The sequence below is a fragment of the Hyperolius riggenbachi genome, chromosome 4 (assembly GCF_040937935.1).
Source record: "Hyperolius riggenbachi isolate aHypRig1 chromosome 4, aHypRig1.pri, whole genome shotgun sequence".
Lineage (NCBI taxonomy): Eukaryota > Metazoa > Chordata > Amphibia > Anura > Hyperoliidae > Hyperolius > Hyperolius riggenbachi.
Window position 1 is genome coordinate 205,592,288 of NC_090649.1, and position 27,346 is coordinate 205,619,633.

The 27,346-nt window shown below is 45.3% G+C and overlaps 1 protein-coding gene across 2 annotated transcripts in view; it reads right to left on the bottom strand.

The window, feature by feature from the left end:
- Positions 1-27,346, bottom strand: part of COPS7B (COP9 signalosome subunit 7B) — a 95,825-nt gene that overhangs the window by 22,585 nt on the left and 45,894 nt on the right. The window contains exons 1-4 of one of the 2 annotated variants that reach the window (XM_068281275.1): positions 23,300-23,417; positions 18,598-18,782; positions 11,828-11,903; positions 8,566-8,654 (exon numbers count right to left, since the gene is read on the bottom strand). In XM_068281275.1, the coding sequence (XP_068137376.1) occupies positions 8,566-8,654; positions 11,828-11,903; positions 18,598-18,759 (327 nt within the window). In that variant the 5' untranslated portion in view covers positions 18,760-18,782; positions 23,300-23,417. Of the gene's footprint in view, positions 1-8,565; positions 8,655-11,827; positions 11,904-18,597; positions 18,783-23,299; positions 23,418-27,346 lie in introns of those variants that run through there. The other variant, XM_068281276.1, reaches the window with a different exon arrangement.

A 27,346-nucleotide genomic window follows, 5' to 3' on the forward strand; every position in this document is an offset into this window, starting at 1 on the left:
TATGCACACCCTAGCAATTTTCTCAGTTTCCAATCATTTTTTTCATAATTGGGGGGAAAAAAATGAATGTGTGTGTGGTACATTGGTCATATTTTTAAAATGTTACAATCAGAAAAATTGATTACAATTTTTGAATTGACCAGATATTTTTTAAAAAAAAATTGTATGGTGTGTGGCCACCTTTAGCCCACTCAGAGAATGCAGAAGTTTACCGCTGTTGCCGATTGGAAATGCTGTTTCCGTATAATATTTTTTTTTCTATACTTACAATTAACTGAGGGGAAAAAACAAACAAACAAACAAAAAAAAAAAACAAAACACACACCACACCATACATCAGGAATCAGAAAGACAGTTATCGCAAAGTAGAAATCTGGTTGAATCGGAAATCAGCATTTCTGACCCCTACTGAGACTACCCCATGAGGAGATGGACTAGTCCAAAATCTGTCAGACTTTTACTACATACGGCGAGTGACCGCGAAGTAGGAAAAAAGTACTTTATAGTGCATCTTATTCTGGGAGAAACTTACGTTTTATATGTATGCATTTTAAATGTTAACATTTTTCATGATAGCGGTACTTTAAAAATCATAGGTTATGCAAGCAATGTCATTAGAAAGCAGTCCTAATGAGACCAACATTCTGCATCTCTGATCAGCACAGTAATTTGGCAATTAGGTAGAAAAAGATGGCAGTCTTTTATGCGATTTGGAATCCTGAAATTGTATATATACATTGTCCGCAACTTAGAAGACAATTTGATTGAAGAATAAACAGAGAATTGGTTCATATAAAACCCTGCGCTTTTTGTCTGGTGGAAACTGCTTACAGCTATACTTTGGGTTGGAACAGAACTTCTTGTCTTATTGTGTCTATAGGTAGAAAAAGATGCCAGAGGAAAAAATAAAAAAAAAAAGTAAAAACATTTTTATTTACATGAACTGCTACAGATATACACTGTTCCAAAACACTGTAGTTGATAAATACCCCAAGATGATTGAAACTGCACACAGGTTGTACAAAACGTAAAACCACTTTGTGCTAACCATACAAAATAGTCTGACTATTAAGCGGATATGTAATGCTAACTGAGTTAATAACCTATTTTCTGTCGTCCCCACATTTCTCCTCTATTTCCTTAGCTAATCTGCAAAGGCTGATATGTTCTAGAATGGTGAGCAGCAAAAGATGGAAAAGAATTTTGTGAATAGAAAAGATGGAAAATGTGAGTTATGCCATATGCAGCAATTCATCTAGCAGAGCTGCTGAGGAAAACAGATGCAGGGCATTCACAGGTCTTACTAAACACATCCAACAACATTTTATGAGTTTACAAACTATTTTCTTCACATTTTTTTTTTTTTTTTTTTTTTTTTTTTTTTTTTTTAAGGATAATTCCAGATTTATTTCCTCTGAAGATGAACCCCACAGGCCAACTCCAAAAATTGCCAAGAAGCCGATCCCTGTCCAGTAATTCCTGTTCCCAGGCTGAAAGTCAGAATACATTAATAGCTGTTATGTTTCCGCACAGGTATTGCTGTCTCTAGTCAAGGTACATCAAGGGACTTGCTGTACCTTGTATAAAGTGTAAACACTGTATATCTTCATAAGAGATACTGAACATTCAGCTCTAAAGATACACAGTACGATTCTTTGTGCAATTCCATTACGATTCCATTTACGATCCGATTAAATCCGACATGTCCGATCAGGATTCGATAATGGCAAATCGAATTGAATCTCGATTGGACATGTCAGATTTAATCGGATCATAAATAGAATCGTAATCGAATTGCACAAAGAATCGTATCGCGTAGATTGGGCTTAAAGAGACACGAGAGAAAAACGTCCCCTCGGGAGGGGGAAGCCTCCGGATCCTAATGAGGCTTCCCCCGTCGTCCTCTGTCCCGCGGGGTCTTGCTGCAGCCCTTCAAAGCCGACACAACAAATCCGACAGCCTGCTCAATATTTACCTTTCCAGGCTCCAGCGGGGGCGCTGTTTCGGCTCTTATGACGGAGATAGGCGGAAATAGCCGATCTCCGTCGGGTCCGCTCTACTGTGCAGGTGCAAGTCTCCTGCGCCTGCGCAGTAGAGCGGACCCGACGGAGATCGGCTATAAAAGTTCCTTAAAAAAAAAAAAAAAAAAAAAAAAAAGGTTGGCCAGGCTTGATGGGAATGATGCTTGTCAGTAAAAAACTAAGATGGAGACTTTAAGGAACTTTTATGGTCAACTGGATATGGAGTTTCAAACTCATGGAGTGTTTAACGCTGGTCGGTGCAAGGGATCAGCGTTTTCATCTGGTGAGCGGATATCAGTGTTATATTTAATGCCGGTGGTGGGAACACACTTTTGGTCACGTGTTTGAGTGCAGTGCTGACACCATCATGGCATGTTAACCACTTGAGGACCCACCCTTTATCCCCCCTTAAGGACCAGCGCTGTTTTAGCTGATCTGTGCTGGGTGGGCTCTACAGCCCCCAGCACAGATCAGGGTGCAGGCAGAGTGACCAGATCGCCCCCCTTTTTTCCCCACTAGGGGGATGATGTGCTGGGGGGGGGGGGGGGGTGTCTGATCGCTCCTGCCTGCCTGGGTGTTGCGGGGGCGCACCTCAAAGCCCCCCTCTGCGGCGAAATTCCCCCCTCCCTCTCCTCCCTCCCTTCCCCGGAGATCCGAGGCTGCACAGGAACGGATCTGTCCTGTGCAGCCTCTAACAGGCTCCTGCCTGTCATGTGACAGCGATTTCCGGCCGCTGATTGGCCGGGGATCGCTGATCTGGTCAGGGCTGTGGAGTCGGAGTCAGGCAATTTTGGGTGCCTGGAGTCGGAGTTGGGAAAAAATGCACCGACTCTGACTTCCGAATGAATTTGTAACTAATTAAAATAGAAAATATGATAAAATGTTCTATTTCTCAGATAGTCATTAAAAATAATGTATATATACAGTATACAGTAATAGCTGTGCTTAGTCCACAAAAATGAAATAAACCAATCAAAATTAGTTACTTGTGCTGCTTCAATAAAGCAGTCCCCGTATTTTTAAGGTCAGATATACATATCTGATTGTGACTGTATATATGATGTGTACACAGGAATCTCATATATACTAAATAACATCTATGCTGTAAGAATAAAGCCTGATGTGTAGCTGTGTCACTAATAGGTATGGTCAATGAGATGGAAATAATTCTGCACTGATGCTGATTTATGCAAATGTATGCACTCCCTTTGCTGATGAAATCAAATAATTTGATATGTTGTTAAAATTTGGTTTGGTGACTACAAATTAAAGGGTACCCGAGACGGATGAAAAGTAAAGTTTTATACATAACTGGGGCTTCCTCCAGCCCCCTTCAGGCTAATCAGTCCCTCGCTGTCCTCCACCACCCGGATCTTCTGCTATGAGTCCTGGTAATTCAGCCAGTCAGCGCTGTCCGGCCGCATGCCGCTCCCACAGCCAGGTACATTCTGCACCTGCGCAATAGTGCTGCACAGGTGTAGTGTGCTCCTGGCGGCGGAGTGTGTGCATGCACACTACGCCCGACTGGCTCAAGTACCTGGACTCATAGCAGAAGATCCAGGTGGTGGAGGAGGACAACGAGGGACTGATTATCCTGAAGGCGGCTGGAGGAAGCCCCAGGTATGTATAAAACTTTAATTTCATCTGTCTCAGGTTTACTTTGTTACACAGTAGTACTATACTCTACATATGCACTCCCCACAGAGCTGCAGGGAATACACCGAGAATGTTGTGAACATTGAACACAGAGGTGTTGTCTGTCACACATAAACCTTGTTCAGATTGTGCATGAAGAATGTGTAATAGGAGGAAGAATCTCCTCATTCCCCTGCAGAGTACCTGCACATCATTCTTACATGTACCCACACTTACATTGCCTAGGGCCTGATAGATGTTCTTTGTTCCGGTTTGTACCTTTTACAAGTACTCTTACCAAGGACTAGTTTTAGTCTAAAGGGAATAAATATAGTAGTCTACATATCCTTCTCACTTCAGTTGTCTTGTAAAATTCCTAAGTGTTGGCAGTTAAGAGACGAATTTCATGTTACATACTTTTAATCAACAAAATTGTAATATGCAAATTAGAGGAGTCGGAGTCGAGAAGTCGGTGGAATCCTAAACTGAGGAGTCGGAGTCGGTGGATTTTTGGACCGACTCCACAGCCCTGGATCTGGTACAACGCTGCTACTGTTAGCAGCGTTGTACGAATGTAAACAAAGCGAATTATTTCCGCTTGTGTTTACATTTAGCCTGCGAGCCGCGATCAGCGGCCCGCAGGCTATTCACGGAGCCCCCCCGCCGTGAATTGACAGGAAGCAGCCGCTCGCGCGAGCTCCCTGATTAATTAGCCTGGTCCTGCAGCTGCCACTTTGCCGACGCGCGTTATGAGTGCGCGGTCGGCAAGTGGTTAAGCTGGATTACGCTATGTCCGCACACTGTTTTTAGTTACAGATGCCCTCAACAGTGGAAAACTCCTGGATGCTGGTTACATGCTGTTTTTGCTGATTTGTGATTCAGTCAACCACCGAATCTGGTGAGAGTACCTGGTGGAATTTTTATGTGGGCTCAGACTGTTGCCTTCTTTGATTGACTTTAAAGACTCTGCTATATTTGAACCGTTATGTTGAGCACCTGCACAAAACTTTACTTCATATTTTAGGGTGGTGAACCCCCTCCCATTGTGTGGCAACCCATATAGATCAACAATCTGCCGTTTGTACTGCATTATATTGATTTATGTACTGTATGTGATAGAGGAGCGCCCATAACCACAGTTAGCACTATAATGAATAGAATGGTATGCTTTCTATTGTAAGAATTTTAGAGTACAAATTCTCTAACTCAATTGGACTTCAAATGAAGAGTTGTTCAAACTTCTATATCAAAATAAAATTGCTGGATCATTTTTTCAGCGATTTTCAATAGAATTGATCAATCCAGCATCAAGCAATCGTATTGTGCCATGTGTAGCCTGTGTGAGATGTTACTAACTGAAGTTGTATGAAAGTGGACAGGCTTTCCTGCCAACTAAAGTTAAAGGACAACTGAAGTGAGAGGTATATGGGGGCTGCCATATTTATTTCTTTTTAAACAATACCGGTTGCCTGGCAGCCTTGCTGGTCTATTTGGTTGAACAGCGAGGAGAATGCCAGCGCATACCACTAAGGCTGCATCTGAAATGACCACCAGCTCAGTGTGCAGCACCTAAATAGATTTTTTTTTGCTTAGCTGCTCCCAAGGTTTTAAATTAAGGTTAGATCACTTGCCCGGGAGGTTTGCCTCACCGTGGGGCAAGTGTCTAGTATAATATACTTTGCATGCAAACCATATTGGAAGCTAAAGTTCCTCCTAGTTTAATAAATGTTAGCACTTGTCTTGGATGCAGGGCATGCATTTTTCAGTCTGGCACTGCCTGTGCGATTAACCATTCAATTGCAACATGTGTTTAGGGATGCACAGCCTTTCCCCCCATCACTCCTTAACTTTGCTGGTCTATTTGGCTGCAGTAGTGTCTGAATCACACCAGAAACAAGCATGTAGCTAATATGCCACATATCACACACACACACACACACACACACACACACACACACACACACACACACACACACACCTCCATAACACTCTGCCAGCACCCCATTACACACCATTCCTGTGCTCCTATCACGCACGCTTCCTGTCCCCAGTCTCACTCTGCCTGAGCCCCCAGCAGACCCTTGAAATGGCCAGATAAGTTTCTTTGCAATTAATGTTGAACTGGTTCTGGACCGACGCAGTTTGAACCTACGTCCAGCAGGTGGTGCTGCAGCTCTGACTGGACAGTTTCAATGTCCTGATGAATGACGCGTCCCCGTCATTACCGCCGATCTCACCGCTCTGAACCCACCGCAATTCGCCCCTATAAGACGGCAGACGAGAACAGCTTTCATTGGCTCCTGACTGCGTGATCACGGAGTGTGACTCACATTGGTTCCCATTGATAGACAGCGTAAGAAGCCAATGAAAGTGGCTCCTGACTGGCTGTAAGCACTCTGCCATCATAGAGACGGCAGAGAGAGAAGCCTGCTAGGATGGGGCAGCGTTGTGCCTGGCAAGAGCGGCGGGTACATGTGGCGATTCATCAGGTTTTACCGTACCAGCAGTCTCTGGTACTTAAAGCGTAACTGTCGGGCATAAAATAAATTTTTTATTTTTATCAGGTAAACAAGTCATAAGGATGCTAACCAGGCAATCCAAAAGTTGAAATCACTATTACTTTTCTTATTTTTTACTGTAGAAAAATCACTAAAATCAAAATGTGGACAGTGCAATACATATGTTATGTAAACAGAGCAAGTATTTATCTACTGATGTGTTTTTTTTCTGAGATAGTATGGCTGACAGCTCCTCTTTAAGTTGGCAGAGTGCTGGTATGGAAGTGGTTAAAGTGAACCTTAATTATAACAAAAAAAAACAAAAAAAAAAAAAAAAAGTTTAACACGCTACATTCTCTTCAAATGCCTGCCTTTTAAGCAGCCCGGCTGGTAAAAAAAATTCTGGGCAGAACACTGAATGCCATTAAGTAAATTATACATCCATTCGGAGTGTATTTTACAGGATAAATGAAAAGTGAGCATTGCTCGTTAAAAAAAAAAAAAAAATTTCACATAGCCAACTTTAAACGGTTGAGACCTGTTATCCTTGCCAGGGCATAGATTTCAATCAGCTCACCACTACCGCCGTTCGTGCCGCTCTCCTGCCACTGCAGCCCATACGCCCTGCTGTTGGTATTCCAGCAAAGCTCTGTGAGACGGTCAGGAGCTGATTTCATTGGCTCTTGACCCCTTAATCACTGTGAGCCAATCTCATTAAGGGTCTAGAGAGCGTTGTGGTTGAGGATCCGGATAGTCTCCAGTTGCCGGCATCCTGCATTTCTGCAAATTGAATTAAAAACTTCTGGCCACTCTTATGCCTGGTACAAACCATGCAATTTTCTATCAGACAGACTGTCAAATAATTCATTTCTGAGAGGTCGGATCTGATTTCAGATCGTTTTTCTGATCTATTTTCCGATAAATTCTAATCAAAAATCTATCAGACAAACAATCGGAAATTAGATTGTACCTGTCGGAAATTATTCGACTATAGCATGATGTGTACGAGGCATAAGGTACAGGCTACCTCTCCATTATAGTGAATGGAGAGCGAACCAGTGTTTACGCATCTGTAGAGATTGGTCAGGCAGATGCAAAGAATTTTGGGTTTTAAACATATATAAAAAAAGTGTAACTGGACTGATATTTGACATGATGACAAACATAAGTACAGTACACATAGTTTTAGTCCTAAGAAATTGTGGGAAGATCCTTTTTATATTTTCCAACACAACAAAAACTAGACTTGTTATCTATGCAAATGAGCTTATAAAACAGAAAGTCACATTTAGCTGGATGTTCTCAAAAATAAACAGAAGGCAAAACAGTTTTCTGGCTGAGGAGAAACTGCCGATAAGGTTTTAGCATTGGCAGATTAAAGGGCACTATTGCGAATTCCCTTGTTTTTAGTCCCTTTAACATAAATATGTGTAAGTGGAGTGATGTTATTGCCACTTATTGTGGCTGATCAAAAAGTATTTTTTACATTGCCACTAACCATTCATAGCTAGTGAGTCACGTCGGAAGATTTACCTTTCTGACGCGACTTGGCATAATCCGTTCTGCAGTAGGAGGCATCTGTATTTGTAGATACTGCAGCCGTTACATTCCCCCCCCCCCTCTGGTCAGCCCTGCTAAGTTTGGTCCAACTTGTTACTGAGATCTGTGTGGGCTGCAGCCGCCGTACAGGTCTATAGTTGCATGCTGCCCGCTGAGGACCTCTTATTTAATGCTGGCACAGTGACGGACACCTATTGGTGTCCGTTGCTGTGGTAACCAGCAATCGGCTTTCTAATTGCGCAAGACAGCGGCGGCATCAGCGAGAAGACACAAACACAATTTGTGTTTGTGTCTTCTCGCTGATGCCGCCGCTGTCTTGCGCAATTAGAAAGCCGATTGCTGGTTACCACAGCAACGGACACCAACAGGTGTCCGTCACTGTGCCAGCTTTAAATAAGAGGTCCTCAGCGGGCAACATGCAACTATAGACCGGTACGGCGGCTGCAGCCCACACAGATCTCAGTAACTGTACGATAGTGCAGTTACAAGTTGGACCAAACTTAGCTGGGCTGACCAGAGGGGGCGACGTGACTCACTAGCTATGAATGGTTAGTGGCAATGTAAAAAATACTTTTGATCAGCCACAATAAGTGGCAATAACATCGCTCCATAGCCCTTAAAATAATAAAAATGAGACTATTTTATGTTACTAATGCTCTACTTACTATTAGTGCCACACATACACGTGCATGGAAGCTGAAATTATTTGCCCCTCATCATTACCCATTCAGTACCCATTTTCGTCTGGCAAGTATGGTAAATAGTTTTTCCCCAGGTAAGGTTATTGTGGCTTTTCCCTCCCCCCCCCCCCCCTCATCCACATAAGTGTATAAACAATGATTGTCATGTACCTTCATCCTGGATGCAAGGCTTACGATTGTCAGGTGTTTCAACTTGTTTTTCTGAACAGCTGAGAGCTCTGGCAAGCTGTCCTTCATTGCTGTGTAAACAAACGCAAGGAAAAAAAATACATAAAATAAATAAATAAATCACAAAACTGGAAACATGCAAATCTCAAAATTAATGAACAAGTTAAATGTCATTTTCTGGTCAATTACAATTGCTTTACAATGCACCTGTACTGATTTCAATCAAAAGGCTTTATCAGTTTCAAGCAGCACAGTTAAGGCCTATCAAGACCTGTACAGCCGCTCATTGTCTCCCAATGAGGATCTGGATCCGATCCCTAGTATGACATTGCAGGGCAAGCCACGTATTCTATTCATGGGGAAAGGAAAGGAGGGGGGAAGCAGCATTGGAGGGATGGCACAGCGGCGGGCTAAGTGGGGAGAACGATGCTCTCAGATGTCGCTCGGCCAAAGTGATCTGCTAGGACAGATCGCTGGCCAAGTGAACGAGAGGGGTTATCGGCTGCCGTACATACACTGGATTCTTAACACAGGCCTAGTTACATGACATACCAATTAAAGCCAAACAAAAAAGCTTTAAAATGACACATTGCCCAGGTCTATATCTCCTCTGGTTCCTGAGAAAATTGTAGTTTAATATTTCTGGACGGCAATTTTTATTGAAAATTAAAATAATTAGTACTTACCGATAATAACTTTTGAAGGAAAGTGCCTTTACATCATTCTGTAAAGCTGGCCACTAACGGTCCAATTTCTAGTGAAAAATCGTTCAAGCGATCAGAAATTCTGATTGGATTGGTTGTAAATAATCTCCATTGGTGGACACAATCGATTATGAACGAGTGAAAAAAATGTTGCCCGAATTAATTTTCATCTAATGAAATTTTGGAGTTTCTTGGTGGTCGTGATAGATAGGAAGCAAAGATTGGTTAGTTGATGGTGTAGTGAACGATTTTTCGTCCGATCAGAATTTCTGCTCGCTCGAACGATTTTTCTCTAGAAATTGGACAGTTAGTGGCCACCTTAAGGGCACTAAATACACCAAGTTTCATCAAAATCTAAGGAAGTCAGTCAGAATCAGTGTTTTGATAATGACATGGTACGCTCCTAAAATGACTTTAAAGGATACCCGGGCTCTAATATATTTTGAAAACGGGGAAGCAGGCACACATAGAAAGCAGTCCTCCAGCGCTCCCCTCCATCATCCTGTTTTCTCCAAATGACAACCCCCCCCCTCGCAGCCACTTCCTGGTCCGCAAGTAGTGCGCTGTCCCCAGCTGGAAACACTCTGCGATTAAAGACGATTGCCCCCAGGCCAGTGCACTCCTCATCGACCAGGAAGTGGCTACCTGGGGCATTTTGGAAAGACAGGAGTGGGATGGAGAGGAACGAGGGGAACGGTGGGCATGAGGACTGCCTCCTATATGTGCCAGCTCCCCCTGGTTTCAAAATATAAAGTTCAGGTAATAAGGGGCATTCCATGACACAGATTCTAACTGACATCCTTTGATTTTGATCAAGCTTGGAGTATCTTTTGCCCTTACATAGTGATGAATAGAAATGGGGAAAAAAATACATTTCTGCTTTTCCTTAAAAAGAGAGTTACTAAGTACTAATTATTTTAATTTTCAATAAAAATTGCTGTGTCCAGAAATATCAAACTGCCTTTTTAAATTTTTTTTGCTGGGTTTTAAAATTCCTGGATTAATTAAAACATGTACAGGCTCCCCTCATTTTGCAAATGTATTACAGCTCAGTTATCCTTTAAGACAGATTCCAGGCTCAAACTTTTTTCCTAGATCTGTGCAGGCACTCGACTGCAGAGCTTATTTTTTATGATTCTATAAGCCCCTTGATTATTTCATGTAAAATAAATCACTTGTGAAATATCTGGTTGTGAGCCCAGACACAGTGACGTGTTCAATATGCTCTGCAAAGCACACAAAAAAATGTCAGCACTATATAAATGCTTATTAAACAATATTTTATAGTTTTTAGCTAAAAGATGTCATTTTGACTGTTGCTGCAAACTAGCTATGTACTATGTGCATTTCCCTTAACTAGTTATAAACTAAATACGCTGTGTGCCATCTTCTCTATTGGTTGAACACAGAAGAAAGCCACAACCAAATCTAATTCATCTTTTTAATACATAAAATGTATGAAATTCAGGTAACAAAAATTAGGTATCTGGAAAATTAAACAGAGTAACCAAGCAGCTCAGGGTGACCCAAACCACTAGGAATGTACAGGGGTATAAGAGATCAAAAAGCTCTCTTACTAATAAGCAATGCTTGGTGAAATTTGCCTTCTTAAAACAGAAGGAAACTTGCAATAATTCAGCAATAAGTGAACATTTGTGGTTAACCACAATGCACCACTACTGAATATGCAAATTATCCCTTTTCACCCCTGTAAGCCAGGCAAGCATTTAGCACCGCTGGTGTATAGCAAGCCTATGGCTGTAAATATTACACAACCACATCAACCCTAAATGTAGACAGCCTGTTTCGGGCTTTTGGCCCTCATCAGTACACGGCAGGGATTGATATGGCTCTATGGGATAGGGCTTTGACCAGTACAACAGAGTAACCAAGCAGCTCAGGGTGACTCAAACCACTAGGGATGTACAGGGGGATAAAAAGAGACCAAAAAGCCCTACTACTAATAAGCAATGCTGGGTTCACCCTGAGTTGCTTGGTTACTCTGTTGTACTGGTCCAAGCCCTATCCCACTCAGCCATATCAATCCCTGCTGATTGAGGGCCTGATGAGGGCCAAAAACCCGAAACAGGCTGTCTACATGTGGGGTTGGTGTGGTTGTGTAATATTTAAAGCTATAGGCTTGCTATACTCCAGCTGTTCTGGATGCTTGCCTGGCTTAAAAAAGGTGAAAAAGCGATAATTTGCATATTCAGTAGTGGTGCATTGTGAGTAACCACAAAAGTTCACTTATAGCTGAATTATTGCAAGTTTCCTTCTGTTTTAAGGAGGCAAATTGAACCTGGAAAATTAAAGAAACCTAAAAAGTTGGGTTCAAAAAGGAGACCAAAAAAAAGGCACGCAGAAAGCAGGACAAACTCACTTTACTTACGTACTTAGGAATGCTCCGAATATCTAAATCAGGTTTCTGTCGCAACGCATACACAAAATTACTTCTTCCTATGAGGCCCACTTACAACCACATGTGCATACTCTCCACCATCTTTAACCTATAGTTTTGAGCAATATTTGGCAATTCTTACCAACATAATCTGGATAGGTTCCATAAGCAAACAAGTTCATGAGCTGCAGGTAACCAGAGTGCGGACCGTCAGCCAGCTAGAGGGAAAATACAAAACAATGTAAATAAAGACAGAGGCAGGTGGGTGGCAGCAGCAGACCGGATGCACACCAATGTGTATGAACAAGGTGATGGACCACAGGGTATCCTCAGCGGATATACTGTAAATGCACTATTATGCATCCAGTGCAATGTGAAGCAAGCCTAACTGTCAAATATGCACAGGGCAAACTAAGCATTAAACATACCACCAGTAAAAATGTCATATAGATGCTTAATAGACACAAAATTGTGACATTTCTTGTTAAAGGACATTTGTAACGGGAGGGATATAGAGGCTGCCATATTTCCTTTTAAAGAGAATCTGTATTGTTAAAATCGCACAAAAGTAAACATACCAGTGCGTTAGGGGACATCTCCTATTACCCTCTGTCACAATTTCGCCGCTCCTAGCTGCATTAAAAGTGGTTAACAACAGTTTTAAAAAGTTTGTTTATAAACAAACAAAATGGCCACCAAAACAGGAAGTAGGTTGATGTACTGTATGTCCACACATAGAAAATACATCCATACACAAGCAGGCTGTATACAGCATTCCTTTTGAATCTCAAGAGATCATTTGTGTGTTTCTTTCCCCTGCAGTTCTCATGCACTGAAGTTTCAGGCTGCTCTTTTTTCTCCTGCAAACAGCTTTGCCCTTGTCTGTAATTCTTCAGTATGTGAAAGCCCAGCCAGCTCAGAGGACGATTTATCCAGCTTGTAAAAGATAAGAGAGAAGAGAGAAGCTGCTCTAATCTAAATAATACACAGGCAGTGTGCATAGAGGGGCCTGGAAGGGGGAATTCATAGCAGACCCACAACATTGAAGAACTTGGCAGCCTTCCAGACACAGGCTGACAAGTCTGACAAGGGAAAGATACATTGATTTATTACAGAGATGGTGATAGAACGTGCTGCAGTAAGCCAGAACACATTAGAATAGCTTTTGGAACTTGCAGGATGATAAAAAAACAGGATGCAATTTTTGTTACGGAGTCTCTTTAAACAATACCAATTGCCTGGCTATCTTGCTGAGCCTATGCCTTTAACCTCTTGCCGACTGCTCCACGCCGATTGGGGTGAGCAGTGCGGCAGCCCCAGGACCACTCCCTGCCGATTGGCGTGAATGGCTTCCTATGGGGTTTTGCAGGAGATCGCGCGCGCATCTCCGCTCTGATGACAGAGTTCCGCCTTCAGTCTCCCAGCGGTGCTCGGAGACTGTTAGACCGCGAAACCGCTGTCTAATAACTATGTACAGCGCTGTGATCTAAGGGCAATCACTTGTGTGCGGAGTTGTAAGGCCCTGCAGCGAGGCCTTAAAGCTGCAGTGGCCCAATTTGTGAAAAAAAAGGCCTAGTCACTAGGGGGGGGGGGGGGGGGGGGGTTAACACCACGGTCCTTAAGTGGTTAATGCTTTTAGCTATAGACCCTGCACAAGCATATGCAGATCAGGCATCGACAAGATTAGCTGCATGCCTGTTTCTGGTGTTATTCAGGCACTATTGTAGACAAATAGATCAGCAGGGCTGCCAGGCAACTGGTATTGTCTAAAAGGAAATAAATATGGCAGCCTCCATATTCAGTAATCCGCATCGTTCCTCCTCCTTTCACTTCACATACCTCTTTATTGATTTGTAGCGTGAAGCTCTGAAGTCCAGTTTGCTTCACTTTATGCAACTGCACAACTACGTAATGTTTGACAAGCATTTTTCATAGACACTAGCCTCTATGTAAGTTTTCATCACAGTCTACTGCTCAGGATAGTTTTAAAGGACTCCTGAACTGAGAGGAATATGGAAGCCAAGCGGGCCGAAGCTAGTGCGCAAGAGCAAGGAGACTGCTATTGGGGTCCCAGTGCAGGATTGAGAGGAGGGATTGCCAGGCGATTCTTTGTCTACCTCCACATATGCAATGCAATATCGGTTTTACTTTTTTTTCCCACGTAGAACACTGCAGCCCCACCGAGCTTTCTTCCTGGAAAGGATCTATACAAAGATGTACGCTGGCTTCCCTACTTGTTTCCATACTATTTTGGCAGCTGGACTGACCAACTGCAGTTCAGTAATTGCATCTGTAAACATAGGAAAAAAAAAAAAAGTGTTTCTTCCCTGAGGGAATTGACTAGTCCAAAACATGACAGATTTTCACAATCTACTGTAAGTGACTGGGGCATAGGAATAAAGTAATTTATACTGCACTAGTAAACCTAAGCCGTTTAAAACTAGGCTCTAGGTCTCTCTCACCGCCACCACCGCATGTCAGCGTGCGCACCCGCCGTCCTCACCCCCTGGCACCATCCTCCTACTGTTGCAATGGCTACACATGCGCAGTAGCCAAAACACACGGGACAGCAGGGACAGTTATGATTTTATTACATAGGATTATACTCTAGGAGAAATGTATATCTATATGTATGCATTTTAACCCTTACCACATCCTGTAACAGAAAACAGTATTCAAGCATTTAAAGCCCTACTTCACCTGTAAAGGACGCCCGAGGTGACAAGTGACATGATGAGATAGACATGGGTATGTACAGTGCCTAGCACACAAACAACTATGCAGTGTTCCTTTTTTTTTTTTTTTTTTTTTTTATTTCTCTGCCTGAAAGAGTTAATCAGGTATGTAAGTGGCAGTTCCTGTCTGAGTCAGGACTGGGTCAGACTACAGTGTGACCCTCACTGATAGGAAATTACAACTATTAAACTCTTTCCTAGCAGAAAATGGCTTCTGAGAGCAGAAAAGAGATAAAGAGTAAACGGGAAGCTAAAAAAAAAACAAAAAGTATACATTGTACTATAGTAATACATATTTTTATACAATATTTTTTATTTAAGAAACAGTGTGGAATGCGTGTGTTTTATATGTACATAAACACTAAAGTAATAAAGCAGAAAAAAAGGTTTCTGAACACATTGCCTTTCTATTAACAAAAGTGGAATTTCCTTTTATGTTCATAAAAAAAACTGATGTGAGGGATTGGATGAATCGAGAATGCATTCTGCCGAAGGTACGAATAACAGAGAAGCCAGAGATAAGAGAACAACACGGAAGGGTGGGAGGTACAACAGTGTTCTCCCTAGAGCCTTTTAACTGGGCGGAGCGCCCAGCTGGTGGTCAGTCCCCGCCCGGCTGCTGTGATCACTACTCCCTGTCAGCAGCGTGTTTGCCGTTCTCCACACTCGTCCAGCACAGTGCTCAGCAGCTGTGGCATTGGAGCTGGCCGCTGTCACTCTGACACAATCTCCGCCCTCCTCCTCAGCTCCTGACATTACAAGCCAGACCGCGGGAGCTTTGAAGGAGGAGCACACAGAGAAAGAACTGAGGACGTGGGCTTACTGTGTTCCCTCTGATGAGTCACTCACTCACTGATCTGCCTGTCCTGAGTGAGTAGTGCAGAGAACGGCTCTCCTCCTCCTGTCTTCCCATCATGCAGGACATTTCCCAGCACGTTCCCCAGCCTCCCCCGATCAGAGGTCACAGCACACAGAGAACAGCGTGGAGCAGCGCTCATTCATGCCGGGGAGAGCAGCAGCAGGGCAGATGGCTATCTGATAACAGTAATGGTCCCCCAGCAAGGGAATCCTTGTGATGACTGTCAGCTGCCCTCTCTGTGCTACGGAGACAGGTATAAAACAACTTCACAGCCACTACTGCTTCCCTTCCCCCACTGCTCTGCCCGGAGAGGTTACATAGCTGGCTGTCCTGGACATCAGTCTGCAGACTTCCTGCAGTGTGCTGTGCACCTCACACACATTTTCTTTCCTGCATTAGTCTGTCTCCCTGTTACACATGTATCTCTCACACACTTTCTCCCTCTGTTTTTCTTTCCCCTTTCCCAGTCCTTTTCACACACACACTCTCTGTCCCTCAAAGACAATCTATCTCCCTCCCAGACACACACCTATTCCTTATATTCACTTCTTCTACTGAACCCTCCTCTCTATATACTGTATTTCCTGTATACAGTATGTATGTTTGTTTACTAGTGCTTGATTTTTAAGGGGAGAAGCCACAGCAGAAACCCCCAAGCACTTTTATTTTCCTTTGTAGTGCATGCTGTTTAGCATAGACAAACAACAAGCATGTCTACACTGGGTTTGCTACTGCTATGACAGCCAACACTATTGTGAGACTTTTTGAGTTAGATAACAAAACAGTCTGTGGGGATGTGTGGTTTTGGGCCTAAATTAGTCACCCTGTCTACAGCCCCTTTCTGGTATGAATCCGGCTTTGGCAGCACTTTATCGGATTGCACATCAAAACATTCAGTGCAAGATGCCTTTCTCCATTAGCATCACTTAGTGTAATCCTCTCTCCCTATCGGAAATGCCTAGCATGATTACCTCACCAGGTAACAACCAGCGTGCTCCACCTACTCTTCTCCCCAGCATGATCCTCCCTGTCCATTCTCACCTAGTAGTAGCAGACATCACCCTCTTTCCCCACCCATCGTGACCATAATTTCCCACCCGGCTACTTTTTCATGCCACCCGGCTGGAAAAAAATTCTGGGGAGAACACTGTACAATATACTTGACATACTATCGTGTACAATTTGCCTGTTGACGAACAGCTTCCATTATTATTTAGTATTTATATAGCGCCGACATCTTACGCAGCGCTGTACAGAGTGCATAGTCTTGCCACTTAACTGTTCATCAGAGGGGCTCACAATCTAATCCCTACCATAACCATGTCTATTAGAGATATAGGCGAGCAGCTTGCCGCGAACAGCGGGCCCTGTACTACTTCCGGGTTGCAATGTCCCGGAATAGTATGCCTCCCCGTGTCTGCACGCGTCCTTTAGTACGCATGCCCTGGCCCAGCGGTGCACGTCGTGGCAATCAGGGACGCGCACCGCCGGGCCAGGGTATGCATACTAATGGACGCGTGCAGACACTGGCAGACGTACTGCTCCAGGACATGGAGACCCGGTAGTACAGGGCCAGAATGCCCATAGAGATTTGCTGACAAGCTGTTTGCTAGCATCTCTAAAGTCCATGTATGTATGGTATAGTGTGTGTATCATAGTCTAGGGCCAATTTTAGAGGGAAACTAATTACGGTAACATATGTATGTTTTTGGGATTTGGGAGAAGTGCCCAGAGGAGACCCATGCAGACACGGGCAGAACATACAAACTCTGTACAGATAGTGCCCTAGCTGGTATACGAAACAGGGACCCAGCACTTCAAGGCAAGAGTGCTAACTACTACTCCACCGTGCTGCTATTATTATCTACAGATTAGGCACAAGAAGAAAATGTGCCTAATTTTAAAATCTCAGCTAATGTGCCACTCAAAGACTTGAGCCAATGACCAATACTGCACCTGTGCAAATTTATCAGATGCCAGGTACTTGATTGGCAGTATGTTGCTCTGATTTGCCAACAGCAATTTCTAATTCCTGCTAGTGTATTTATGGCTAGCAGCATCAAGTTCATACTATGTTTTTAACTTCCTGAGCGTTACACCGTTCAGGAGGTTTTACAGCCTAGAGTTCCCCAGTATAATTTTAACCACTTGAGGACCCACCCTTTACCCCTCCTTAAGGACCAGAGTTGAATTCTGTGATCTGTGCTGGGTGGGCTCTACAGCCCCCAGCACAGATCAAACACCAGGCAGAGAGATCAGATTACCCCCCTTTTTTCCCCACTAAGGGGATGATGTGCTGGGGGGGTCCGATCTCGCCTGCCTGCGTGCGGCTGGCGGGGGGCACCTCAAAGCCCCCCTCTGAGGCGAAATTCCGCTTCCCCCTCTCCTACCTGGCCCCCTGGTGATCGGGGCTGCACAGGACGCTATCCGTCCTGTGCAGCCAGTGACAGGACGTCCACTGTCACATGGCGGCGATCCCCGGCCGCTGATTGGCCGGGGATCGCCGATCTGCCTTACGGCGCTGCTGCGCAGCAGCGCCGTACAATGTAAACAAAGCGGATTATTTCCACTTGTGTTTACATTTAGCCTGCGAGCCGGGATCGGCGGCCCGCAGGCTATTCACGGAGCCCCCCGCCGTGAATTGACAGCTGCCACTTTGCCGACGCGCGGTATGAGTGCGCGGTCGGCAAGTGGTTAAACGGATTCCATGCCTGTAATAGCTTTAGCTAGCACTAGGCTAGCTAATACAGGTTGCTGGCACCCCCCGATCACTGTTGATCCACCCCCCCACTAATACATTACCCAGCCTGGATCCAGTGATCGGCGCAGCCTCCACGAACAGCTCCAGTCTTAATTATGGGGAGGATCGCACATGACGTCGCCGATCCAGGCTGGTAATGTATTAGGGGGGGGGGGTTCGATCAGCAGCGATCAGGGGGTTCCGGCAACCTGTACTAGCTAGCCTAGTGCTAGCTAAAGCTTTTACGAGTATGGGAGGTTAACTGCTAGCTAGGGGTTAGGTCTCTTCCGAGAGGGCACGTCACCATCGTGGAAGAGGCTAGCATTGAACAATATGTGCACAGGCTGTCCTTGCAGCCAACGTCCTCCTTTGCTGCATCTATTTTGAAGGCAAGTTATGTAATCTGTCCGTGTGTGAGCTCTGCACATCTATGCAGCTGGTCAACTCAGGTGCAGATTGTATTTAGAAGCACTGCCAATCTCTTGTATTTGGTAAAATATTTGCTCAATACTAGTAAGGATTACTACGCAAAGCCGTTTAAAAAAAAAAAAAGTCATTAAAAAAAACAATTTTCTTACCTCTTGTACTGTAGGTAAATCTAAAAGTTCCCCAAATACATAAACACCAGGGGCTTCTAATACTTGGTTAATTAGAGCTGGAAGCGCAGAACCTTTAGTGCCTTTGGCTAGTAAAATAAATTGCTCCAGGTGGCCACTGGATGGCTTTTGTTCTCCTGCCATGCTACAGCTATAAACGCTAAGACCTGTGAATGAGAGGAATAATGGAGAATTAATGACAACAGTTAACAGCAACCCACAAAAACTATAACAAGTCTTGCATTGCACACGAACATAGAAAGACTGTCTATGCGTAGTTTCTCCAAATGGAGCAAGTCCAGCCCAGAGGCTACTTCTGGTGAATTCAGGAGGCTCAAACCATCACGTACAAAAACATCTTTCTAAAGCCACCCTGAAGTGTGGTTTAAAAAAATTAATTTTAAATAGTCAACAGTGGAAAGCCTAACATCAGGAAGTGAAAAAAACATCGCTACACAAAAGCGCTTAGAAAAGCACTTTCAAAATCACTCAAATTGCTCAGCGATAGCGCTGGCGATATATAATGTGAACAAGGCCTCACTGTGCTGAAAGGTTATTTTTTATCATAAGGCTTCTTGCACACCAAGACGTTGCATTAGGTGGCACGTTAAGGTCGCATAACGTGCACCTAACACAACGTATGGTGCTGCAAGAGCCGACGGTAGAGTGAGCCGCGTTAGGCGGCTCGAGTCCTATAATGTCTCCCAGAGTGGCGCTGATTGGCCAGCGGGACCACGTGATGCGGAGCGAGACACTCTGCATCACGTGGTCCCGCCGGCCAATCAGCTACCGCCAGTGCAGTGAATATTAAGTAGCCATGTGCGCGGCTACTGTAGCTGGCTCTCCCCGCCTCCTCTCCGCCCCCCACTGCGCATGTGCAAACAGTCTAACGCGGCTATAGCCGCTCCAACGCCGTAGCATGCTGCACTTTGCACCGAACGTGCAGCGTTACATGTAACGCAACGTGGGCTGTGTGAACAGCCCACTTGTGTTACATTGCTGTGCGTTGGGGGAGCGTTACAGGCGCACTAACGTGCGCCTGTAACGTCTTGGTGTGTAAGCAGCCTTAAGGTGATAAATACCATATTTTTAGGACTATAAGACGCACCTAGGTTTAGATGACAAAAACCAGGGGGAAAAGATAGGTATACTAAACCTGGTGCATCCATGGTGAAGGGGCAGCTTGTGGATTATGCCCACTTTGTACTTGTGTCTCCTTGTGTCCTCTTGTGTCCCCCACTGCATGGGCACATTACAGGGAGTCCCCGACATTGCGGCAGGTTGGAGGTTCGTATTGGCAGGCGTTCACATGTCAGGAACTCTCTGCATTTGGACTAAAATACTTTTTTCCCCCACCCTTTTGGTCGGAGTAAAAGCGAGACTTATAGTCCAAAAAATAGAGTAAGTCATTTATGAGAAGCTTTGTAAATAGAGCCCATTCCCCAGCAAACAAGTGATTTACATTCCAGCTCAATCACCTAAACTGTATTAGCATACTATATACTTTATATGAAGAACATTAAGTTCATTCATGTCAATGCCAGATTACACTGGAGGTAGTCTAACATTAAAAAAGGAAAAGAGAGAATTTTAAAAATGCTTAAATTATATATTATTAGGCTCATGTAGGAGCATTAAATTCAACTCACCACAATCAATTATTAGGTTTTAAAGCTGTTTAGCTTTGTGCACTAAGGTCACTTTTACACTACAGCAAAGTCCCCGGTATCCAGCACCAGCGAGGATCGCCGGATACATGCGCTTGTTGGTTGCTTGAACAGCAGGCTAAAATAGCACAAACCTCGCTCCTGAAATACTCACTGAGGCTCCTGCGATGCCTGGCAGTCTCCCTCTAGCTCTCCCGCAGATTTGGAGCGGCTTTCCTGGCTTCCCCAGTGCACGGAAGCCAAAGTGTCATCTGACCCGCATTGAGTACAGATGCCGGAAGCCGCTCAAAGCCCGCGGGGAGATAGAGAGACTGCCAGACATCACTGGAGCCTCTGTATTTCACAGCCTGCCAGCACCCACAGAAAGCCCCCCCATCGGAGGTCCCAGTTATCCCTTAGGCATACTGGTTAGTGAGACTTCCGGTTGCCCGCATATTAGGGACTTTGCTGTATATGCTGAAAAGAAGATGCATTGTTAAAGGGCCACTCAATCAAAAAAGTAAGCAGTTAAATTTTAACATAACCGACTGGTTTTAGACTAGTCCATCTCCTCATGGGAGAATCTCAGGGTTTTCTTTGTTTACAAAAGCACTTCCTGAACAGCAGTTTAACTGCTAAGACAGTAATATACCAGCCAGCCTCCCTACTTACTTTCACACTATTTTGTCAGACTTCCGTTCAGGAAATGCTATTGAAATCAGAAAACTGTGAGAATCCTCCATGCAGAGATGGACTAGTCCAAAACCTGTAGGTTCTGTCAGATTTTAACTACTTACTTTTTATTGCTGGAGTAGTCCTTTAACTTTCCAAAGCAGTGCATTGTGAAAAACCTTCCCGTTAAAATGAGTATAACATAAACTCAACAATAGGGAAACATGGACATTACCATACACATCAGTTGGAGGTTCGAGGAAAAAAAAAAAAAGATCTACTTACCTGAGGCTTCCTCCAGCCCCTGGCAGCAGATCTGTCCCTTGCCGCAGCTCTGTTGTCCCCTTCAGTGCAGACGCTGACCTCGCCAGGTCGGCATCTTCTGCACCTGCACGCCGCTGCACCACTCAGTGTCTGCATGACATTTGCATTAGAGAAAATACAGTATTGCTGCATTTGAAGAGGTGGAGCCTGCATTGCCCTTAAAGAGGAAGGCTCACTCCTCTAAGCCCCGCCCTGATGAAGCTTGGTGAAATCAAGCGAAACTAGTCGGTGATTGGGTGCTGCCTTTCAGCCCACTGTCTACTCATCCACATGGCTGTGATACACTGTGAGCCACGTGGAGGTCTGCGGAGTTTGGCGTCCCGCGACGCTTGCCTGCTGCTTGAAGCTGTACGTGCGCGGTTGTGCCCTTGGCGACGGATTCATCTAGCAAGCCTTGGATTTTGCCGTGGACTAAGAGGACTAATTGCATCCTATCCATACCGCGCAGAGGTGAGACACTGCACGCTCAGTGTTTAACAAGAGAGGCTCACACAGGACTTGATTCACACGCCGACTCACACTTGGGGGGGGGGGGGGGTCCCAGGCTAGCGAACTCTATATACAGCCTACCTGGGCGGCTGGAGCAATATAGCCAGGTGAAGTTCACCGTCTATGGCCATCAAGTTTACATCTCTGGAGGTCGTGAGTATGAAGACGTTCATAACAGTACTCCTGTTTTTGTTTCAATGAGACTTAATCTACGTCTATTGACATAATACTGGAAGTATAACATATTGGACTGCTCATGCTCCTAATTTTTCTGCAATTCAAGCATAGGCAGAGATTGCTCATGGGGTACCCCAACTTTTGATAAGTGTCCGTGTGGCCTGTATGACAGCAGGGTTTTTAATTGACAACAGCGCTGTTGCTTTTTAGCTCCGTTGCTCTTATTGATCAGATGATCTTGCAATCATGTATTAGCCAATAAAGTTTTTCACTTTGCATACACCGCTTAGTCCATAGGAATCATTCTTTGTTTGTACAAACATGGTTCAGGACAGTTACCCAAATTGGGATGGTGATGCTTATTAACTTATAGATGTTCATCAATATTCCCCTTTTCCCATTCACCATGCACCACTCAAGTGGCCTGGAGCGTTCTGGGCAGGCGCAGAACTACTGCGCCGAACACTTCTGGCCACGGGAACACAACCCGAACGGTGCAGCCACGCACTGGCACAGAGGATGCCGACCTGGCAACGGAGGGACAGATGGGCTGCCAGGGGCTGGAGGAAGCCCCAGGTAAATGGCGTTTCCTCGCATCTGTCCTTTAAGCTACAGCTGACAACAACTGATGTAGTGTACAAATACCCTAAGCCACCCCAACAGGTCCTACACATACCTACAACCTTGTATGTATAGGATTGCCACTGTTGAAAAGGAGTAGCCTATATCCTAGGTTTTCAACACCAGGTGAGCACCCAAGGGGCTATTTATTATGCTCAATTGGAGCATGGACTACTCACAGTCAATCTATTAATGTAACATTTGAGATGGAAAAAAAAAGTCAAATCATACAGTCAATCCTGAATAACAAGCTTTCATTAACTAAAAGCTTTGAGGTATGTACCATTTTTACATGGCTATGGAGGATTACTAACAAATATGCATTGACATGGGGTGATCACTTGAGATCATATCATCCACAACAGACTTGTTGATACGGGGGAGCACGCTGTAATAATGTTGAGAATCATTGCTCTATGTGTCACTCTCTTGGGAAATCAGGGGATCCTCTAGACTTGTCTGTGCATTAGAGGGGTGACGAGGAGTGAGTGGCTAAGCATCTCTTCTATATGGTACACTAATGGAGCCACTACACGTGTCTATTTGCAGGTCTCGTGCTGACCATTAGTTTCCAGGTCTGCTCTGAGCCGGGCACGCACCTTTCAGCCGGTTACCCCTGCAAAGCAAGGCCTGATCTCGGCGCCAGTCCAGGCCTCAAGCTCTACCTCCAACCCACCAAGCCTCAGAATGTGCCGGGTCTCATTCCTCCCCACCACCCAGAGCTCACTCCCAGGCCGCCGCCCCCTTTACCTTACCGTTTCACTACTGTGCTCAGGACACTCTCAATCCAGCTCCACCGTGCGGTTGTCAGGCAGCCATGACAGCGGCGGTGTCATAGCTTTTTGTGTTTCCCGTCGGGTAATGCTGCCGCGCATGCGCAGAGGTACTACTGCCGTACGCGCAAGCGCAGTAACATTTTGCGGCGTTTTTTTCCCCCCTTCCTTTTTACTAGCAGCAGCAGCAGCTTCCGCTTGCGCAGAGATGGGCATTTGAACGTCATAATCGGGTATTGTTGCAGCTGCTAAAAATCATCTTATAGCCTGTTCTTTGGGTGGTATCCCTCTCCCTAGTTTTTTGGAATCACTTTCCCCTCACCTGCTGCAGGGTGTTATGTGAGCAGAGTGTATGCTGTCATCTTTGTTTTAAAGAAATTTCCACCAAGCTGTATTTGGATCACTCTCCCTCCTACTGCAGTGCCAGCTCCTGGGGTCTCCCCGTTTATCTTACTGTACAGCAGGCTTTACCAACCAGGGTTTATTTAGGACATTGCAGGGGTTTCTTGATATTTTCTCCTCCAATGAGATAGACCTCTGTTGGTGAAGTGAAAAAGTACCTCCTTGGCGCCTCTATAAAGGGCTAAATTATATAGATCAATATAGGTAATGAGGAGCACAGCAAAGAAAACCAGTATGTTAATGTGGCAGTATAATAAAGAGCTCTATGAGGGCTCAACTACACTATAAGTGCTTTTCTGAGCGCTTGTGATTGATTCACTTTTATTGCAATCGCGATCGTGTATGTGAAAAATCGTGGCAATTTTTAATGCAATTTTACTGCGATTTTAATGAAAGTGAATGGGAGCGATTTTTAAGAAGCGCTCAGGAAGCGCTAATCAATCGCAAGTGCTCGCTCAGAAAAGCGCTTATTGTGTGGCTGAGCCCTTAGGCCTTGTTCACATCTAAAATCGCTGATGCCAGCATTTTGCGATTTTATGCATGATTATTTTTAGCGCCTCCCAGCTCTTACCTGCCCATCGTGACTTTTTGTAAAGCGCAGAGTGATTTGTTTTTTCACTTTCTGCTGCTAGTCAGGAAGTGAACTCTTTGTCCCGGAAAATAATAAATACAATGGATTTATTCTTAAAAGCTCTGGGGAAATCGCTATACAAAGCACTTTTTCAAGCATTTTGCAATTTCCCTATACCTTCCATTGAGGCAAATCGCAAAATGGTACAGGCAGCGCTTTGGTGAGCGGATCGGAATTGAACCGCTCATATATGAACATTCATAGGGAATCATTGCACAAGCACTTATAGGGTGATTTTGAAAATCGCCGTCGCTTAAAAAAACCCAAAAGCGCCCTTAGTGTGAACAAGCCCTTATAGGGGAGCACAATAACTGGTAGAAACACTAACACTGGCTTCTATAATAGGCAATAACTATAGAGGAGGAATGGTGATAAACAAGGCGTTACAAAAAGTTTGTAGCCACATCTTCTTTTAAAGACCACGCCTCCTGCAAAATAAACCCCCTCTCGCCACTAATGCAGGGGTTCCCTGAGATCTGAAAATTATTTTAAGGGATTCTCTAGTCTAGGGAGAAAAGGTTGAGAAAGCTGCTGTAGAGTGTCACAGGATTACCCATCCCCCTTCTACTGTGGAGTATTTTCTCCTGGGATCACCCATCCTCCTGCAGTGTCAGCTCCTGGGATCACCCATCTTCCTGCAGAGTGTCAGCTCCTGGGATCACCCATCTTCCTGCAGAGTGTCAGCTCCTGGGATCACCTATCCTCCTGCAGTGTCAGCTCCAGGGATCACCCATCTTCCTGCAATGTCAGCTCCTGGGATCACCCATCTTCCTGCAGAGTGTCAGCTCCGGGGATCACCCATCTTCCTGCAGAGTGTCAGCTCCTGGGATGACCCATCTTCCTGCAGAGTGTCAGCTCCTGGGATGACCCATCTTCCTGCAGTGTTAGCTCCGGGGATCACCCCGGATGATCCCAGGAGCTGACACTCTGCAGGAGGATGGGTGATCCCAGGAGCTGACACTCTGCAGGAGGATGGGTGATCCCAGGAGCTGACACTCTGCAGGAGGATGGGTGATCCCAGGAGCTGACACTGCAGGAAGATGGGTGATCCCAGGAGCTGACATTTTGCAGGAGGATGGGTGATCCCAGGAGCTGACATTCTGCAGGAGGATTGGTGATCCCAGGAGCTGACACTCTGCAGGAGGATGGGTAATCCCCAGAGCTGACATTCTGCAGGAGGATGGGTGATCCCAGGAGCTGACATTCTGCAGGAGGATGGGTGATCCCAGGAGCTGACACTCTGCAGGAGGATGGGTGATCCCAGGAGCTGACACTGCAGGAAGATGGGTGATCCCAGGAGCTGACATTATGCAGGAGGATGGGTGATCCCATGAGCTGACACTCTGCAGGAGGATGGGTGATCCCAGGAGCTGACACTGCAGGAGGATGGGTGATCCCAGGAGCTGACACTGCCGGAAGATGGGTGAACCCAGGAGCTGACACTCTGCAGGAGGATGGGTGATCCCAGGAGCTGACACTCTGCAGGAGGATGGGTGATCCCAGGAGCTGACATTCTGCAGGAAGATGGGTGATCCCAGGAGCTGACATTCTGCAGGAGGATGGGTGATCCCAGGAGCTGACACTGCAGGAAGATGGGTGATCCCAGGAGCTGACACTCTGCAGGAGGATGGGTGATCCCAGGAGCTGACACTGCAGGAAGATGGATGATCCCAGGAGCTGACACTCTGCAGGAGGATGGGTGATCCCCAGAGCTGACATTCTGCAGGATGATGGGTGATCCCCAGAGCTGACATTCTGCAGGAGGATGGGTGATCCCAGGAGCAGACACTCTGCAGGAGAATGGGTGATCCCAGGAGCTGACACTCTGCAGGAAGATGGGTGATCCCCGGAGCTGACACTCTGCAGGAGGATGGGTGATCCCAGGAGCTGACACTCTGCAGGAGGATGGGTGATCCCAGGAGCTGACATTCTGCAGGAAGATGGGTGATCCCAGGAGCTGACACTCTGCAGGAGGATGGGTGATCCCAGGAGCTGACACTGCAGGAAGATGAGTGATCCCAGGAGCTGACACTGCAGGAAGATGGATGATCCCAGGAGCTGACACTCTGCAGGAGGATGGGTGATCCCAGGAGCTGACACTCTGCAGGAGGATGGGTGATTCCAGGAGCTGACATTCTGCAGGAAGATGGGTGATCCCAGGAGCTGACACTCTGCAGGAAGATGGGTGATCCCAGGAGCTGACACTCTGCAGGAGGATGGGTGATCCCAGGAGCTGATACTCTGCAGGAGGATGGATGATCCCCAGAGCTGACATTCTGCAGGAGGATGGGTGATCCCAGGAGCTGACACTCTGCAGGAAGATGGGTGATCCCAGGAGCTGACACTCTGCAGGAGGATGGGTGATCCCAGGAGCTGATACTCTGCAGGAGGATGGATGATCCCCAGAGCTGACATTCTGCAGGAGGATGGGTGATCCCAGGAGCTGACACTCTGCAGGAAGATGGGTGATCCCAGGAGCTGACACTCTGCAGGAGGATGGGTGATCCCAGGAGCTGATACTCTGCAGGAGGATGGGTGATCCCAGGAGCTGACACTCTGCAGGAAGATGATAAACCAAAAAAAATGTTGGGTCTAATGAATAACACCATGATACATGCCTAAACAGAAGTATAGCATGAACTCATAAACACAAGGAAAGAGCTTCTGGTTGAAGAAAAATATATAGAAAACAACCAACTTCTAATGAACAAAAAAATAAGTTTATTGAGGACATCTGCACAGGACGTGTAAAAACACTTAAAAACAATAGCGTGGCAATGGGGGGAGACATTGGGGGAAAAATCAATATACAATAACGAAAAAAGACCATTCAAGGGTCTATAATCACAGTACAATCAATTATATAAATCCCAGCATAGCAGGAACATGAATATCTGCAACACTATGTACACATATACAGCCAGTGACTAACAAGTATGTACAGTGATGTGAAAAACGATTTGCCCCCTTCCTGATTTCTTTGCATGTTTGTCACA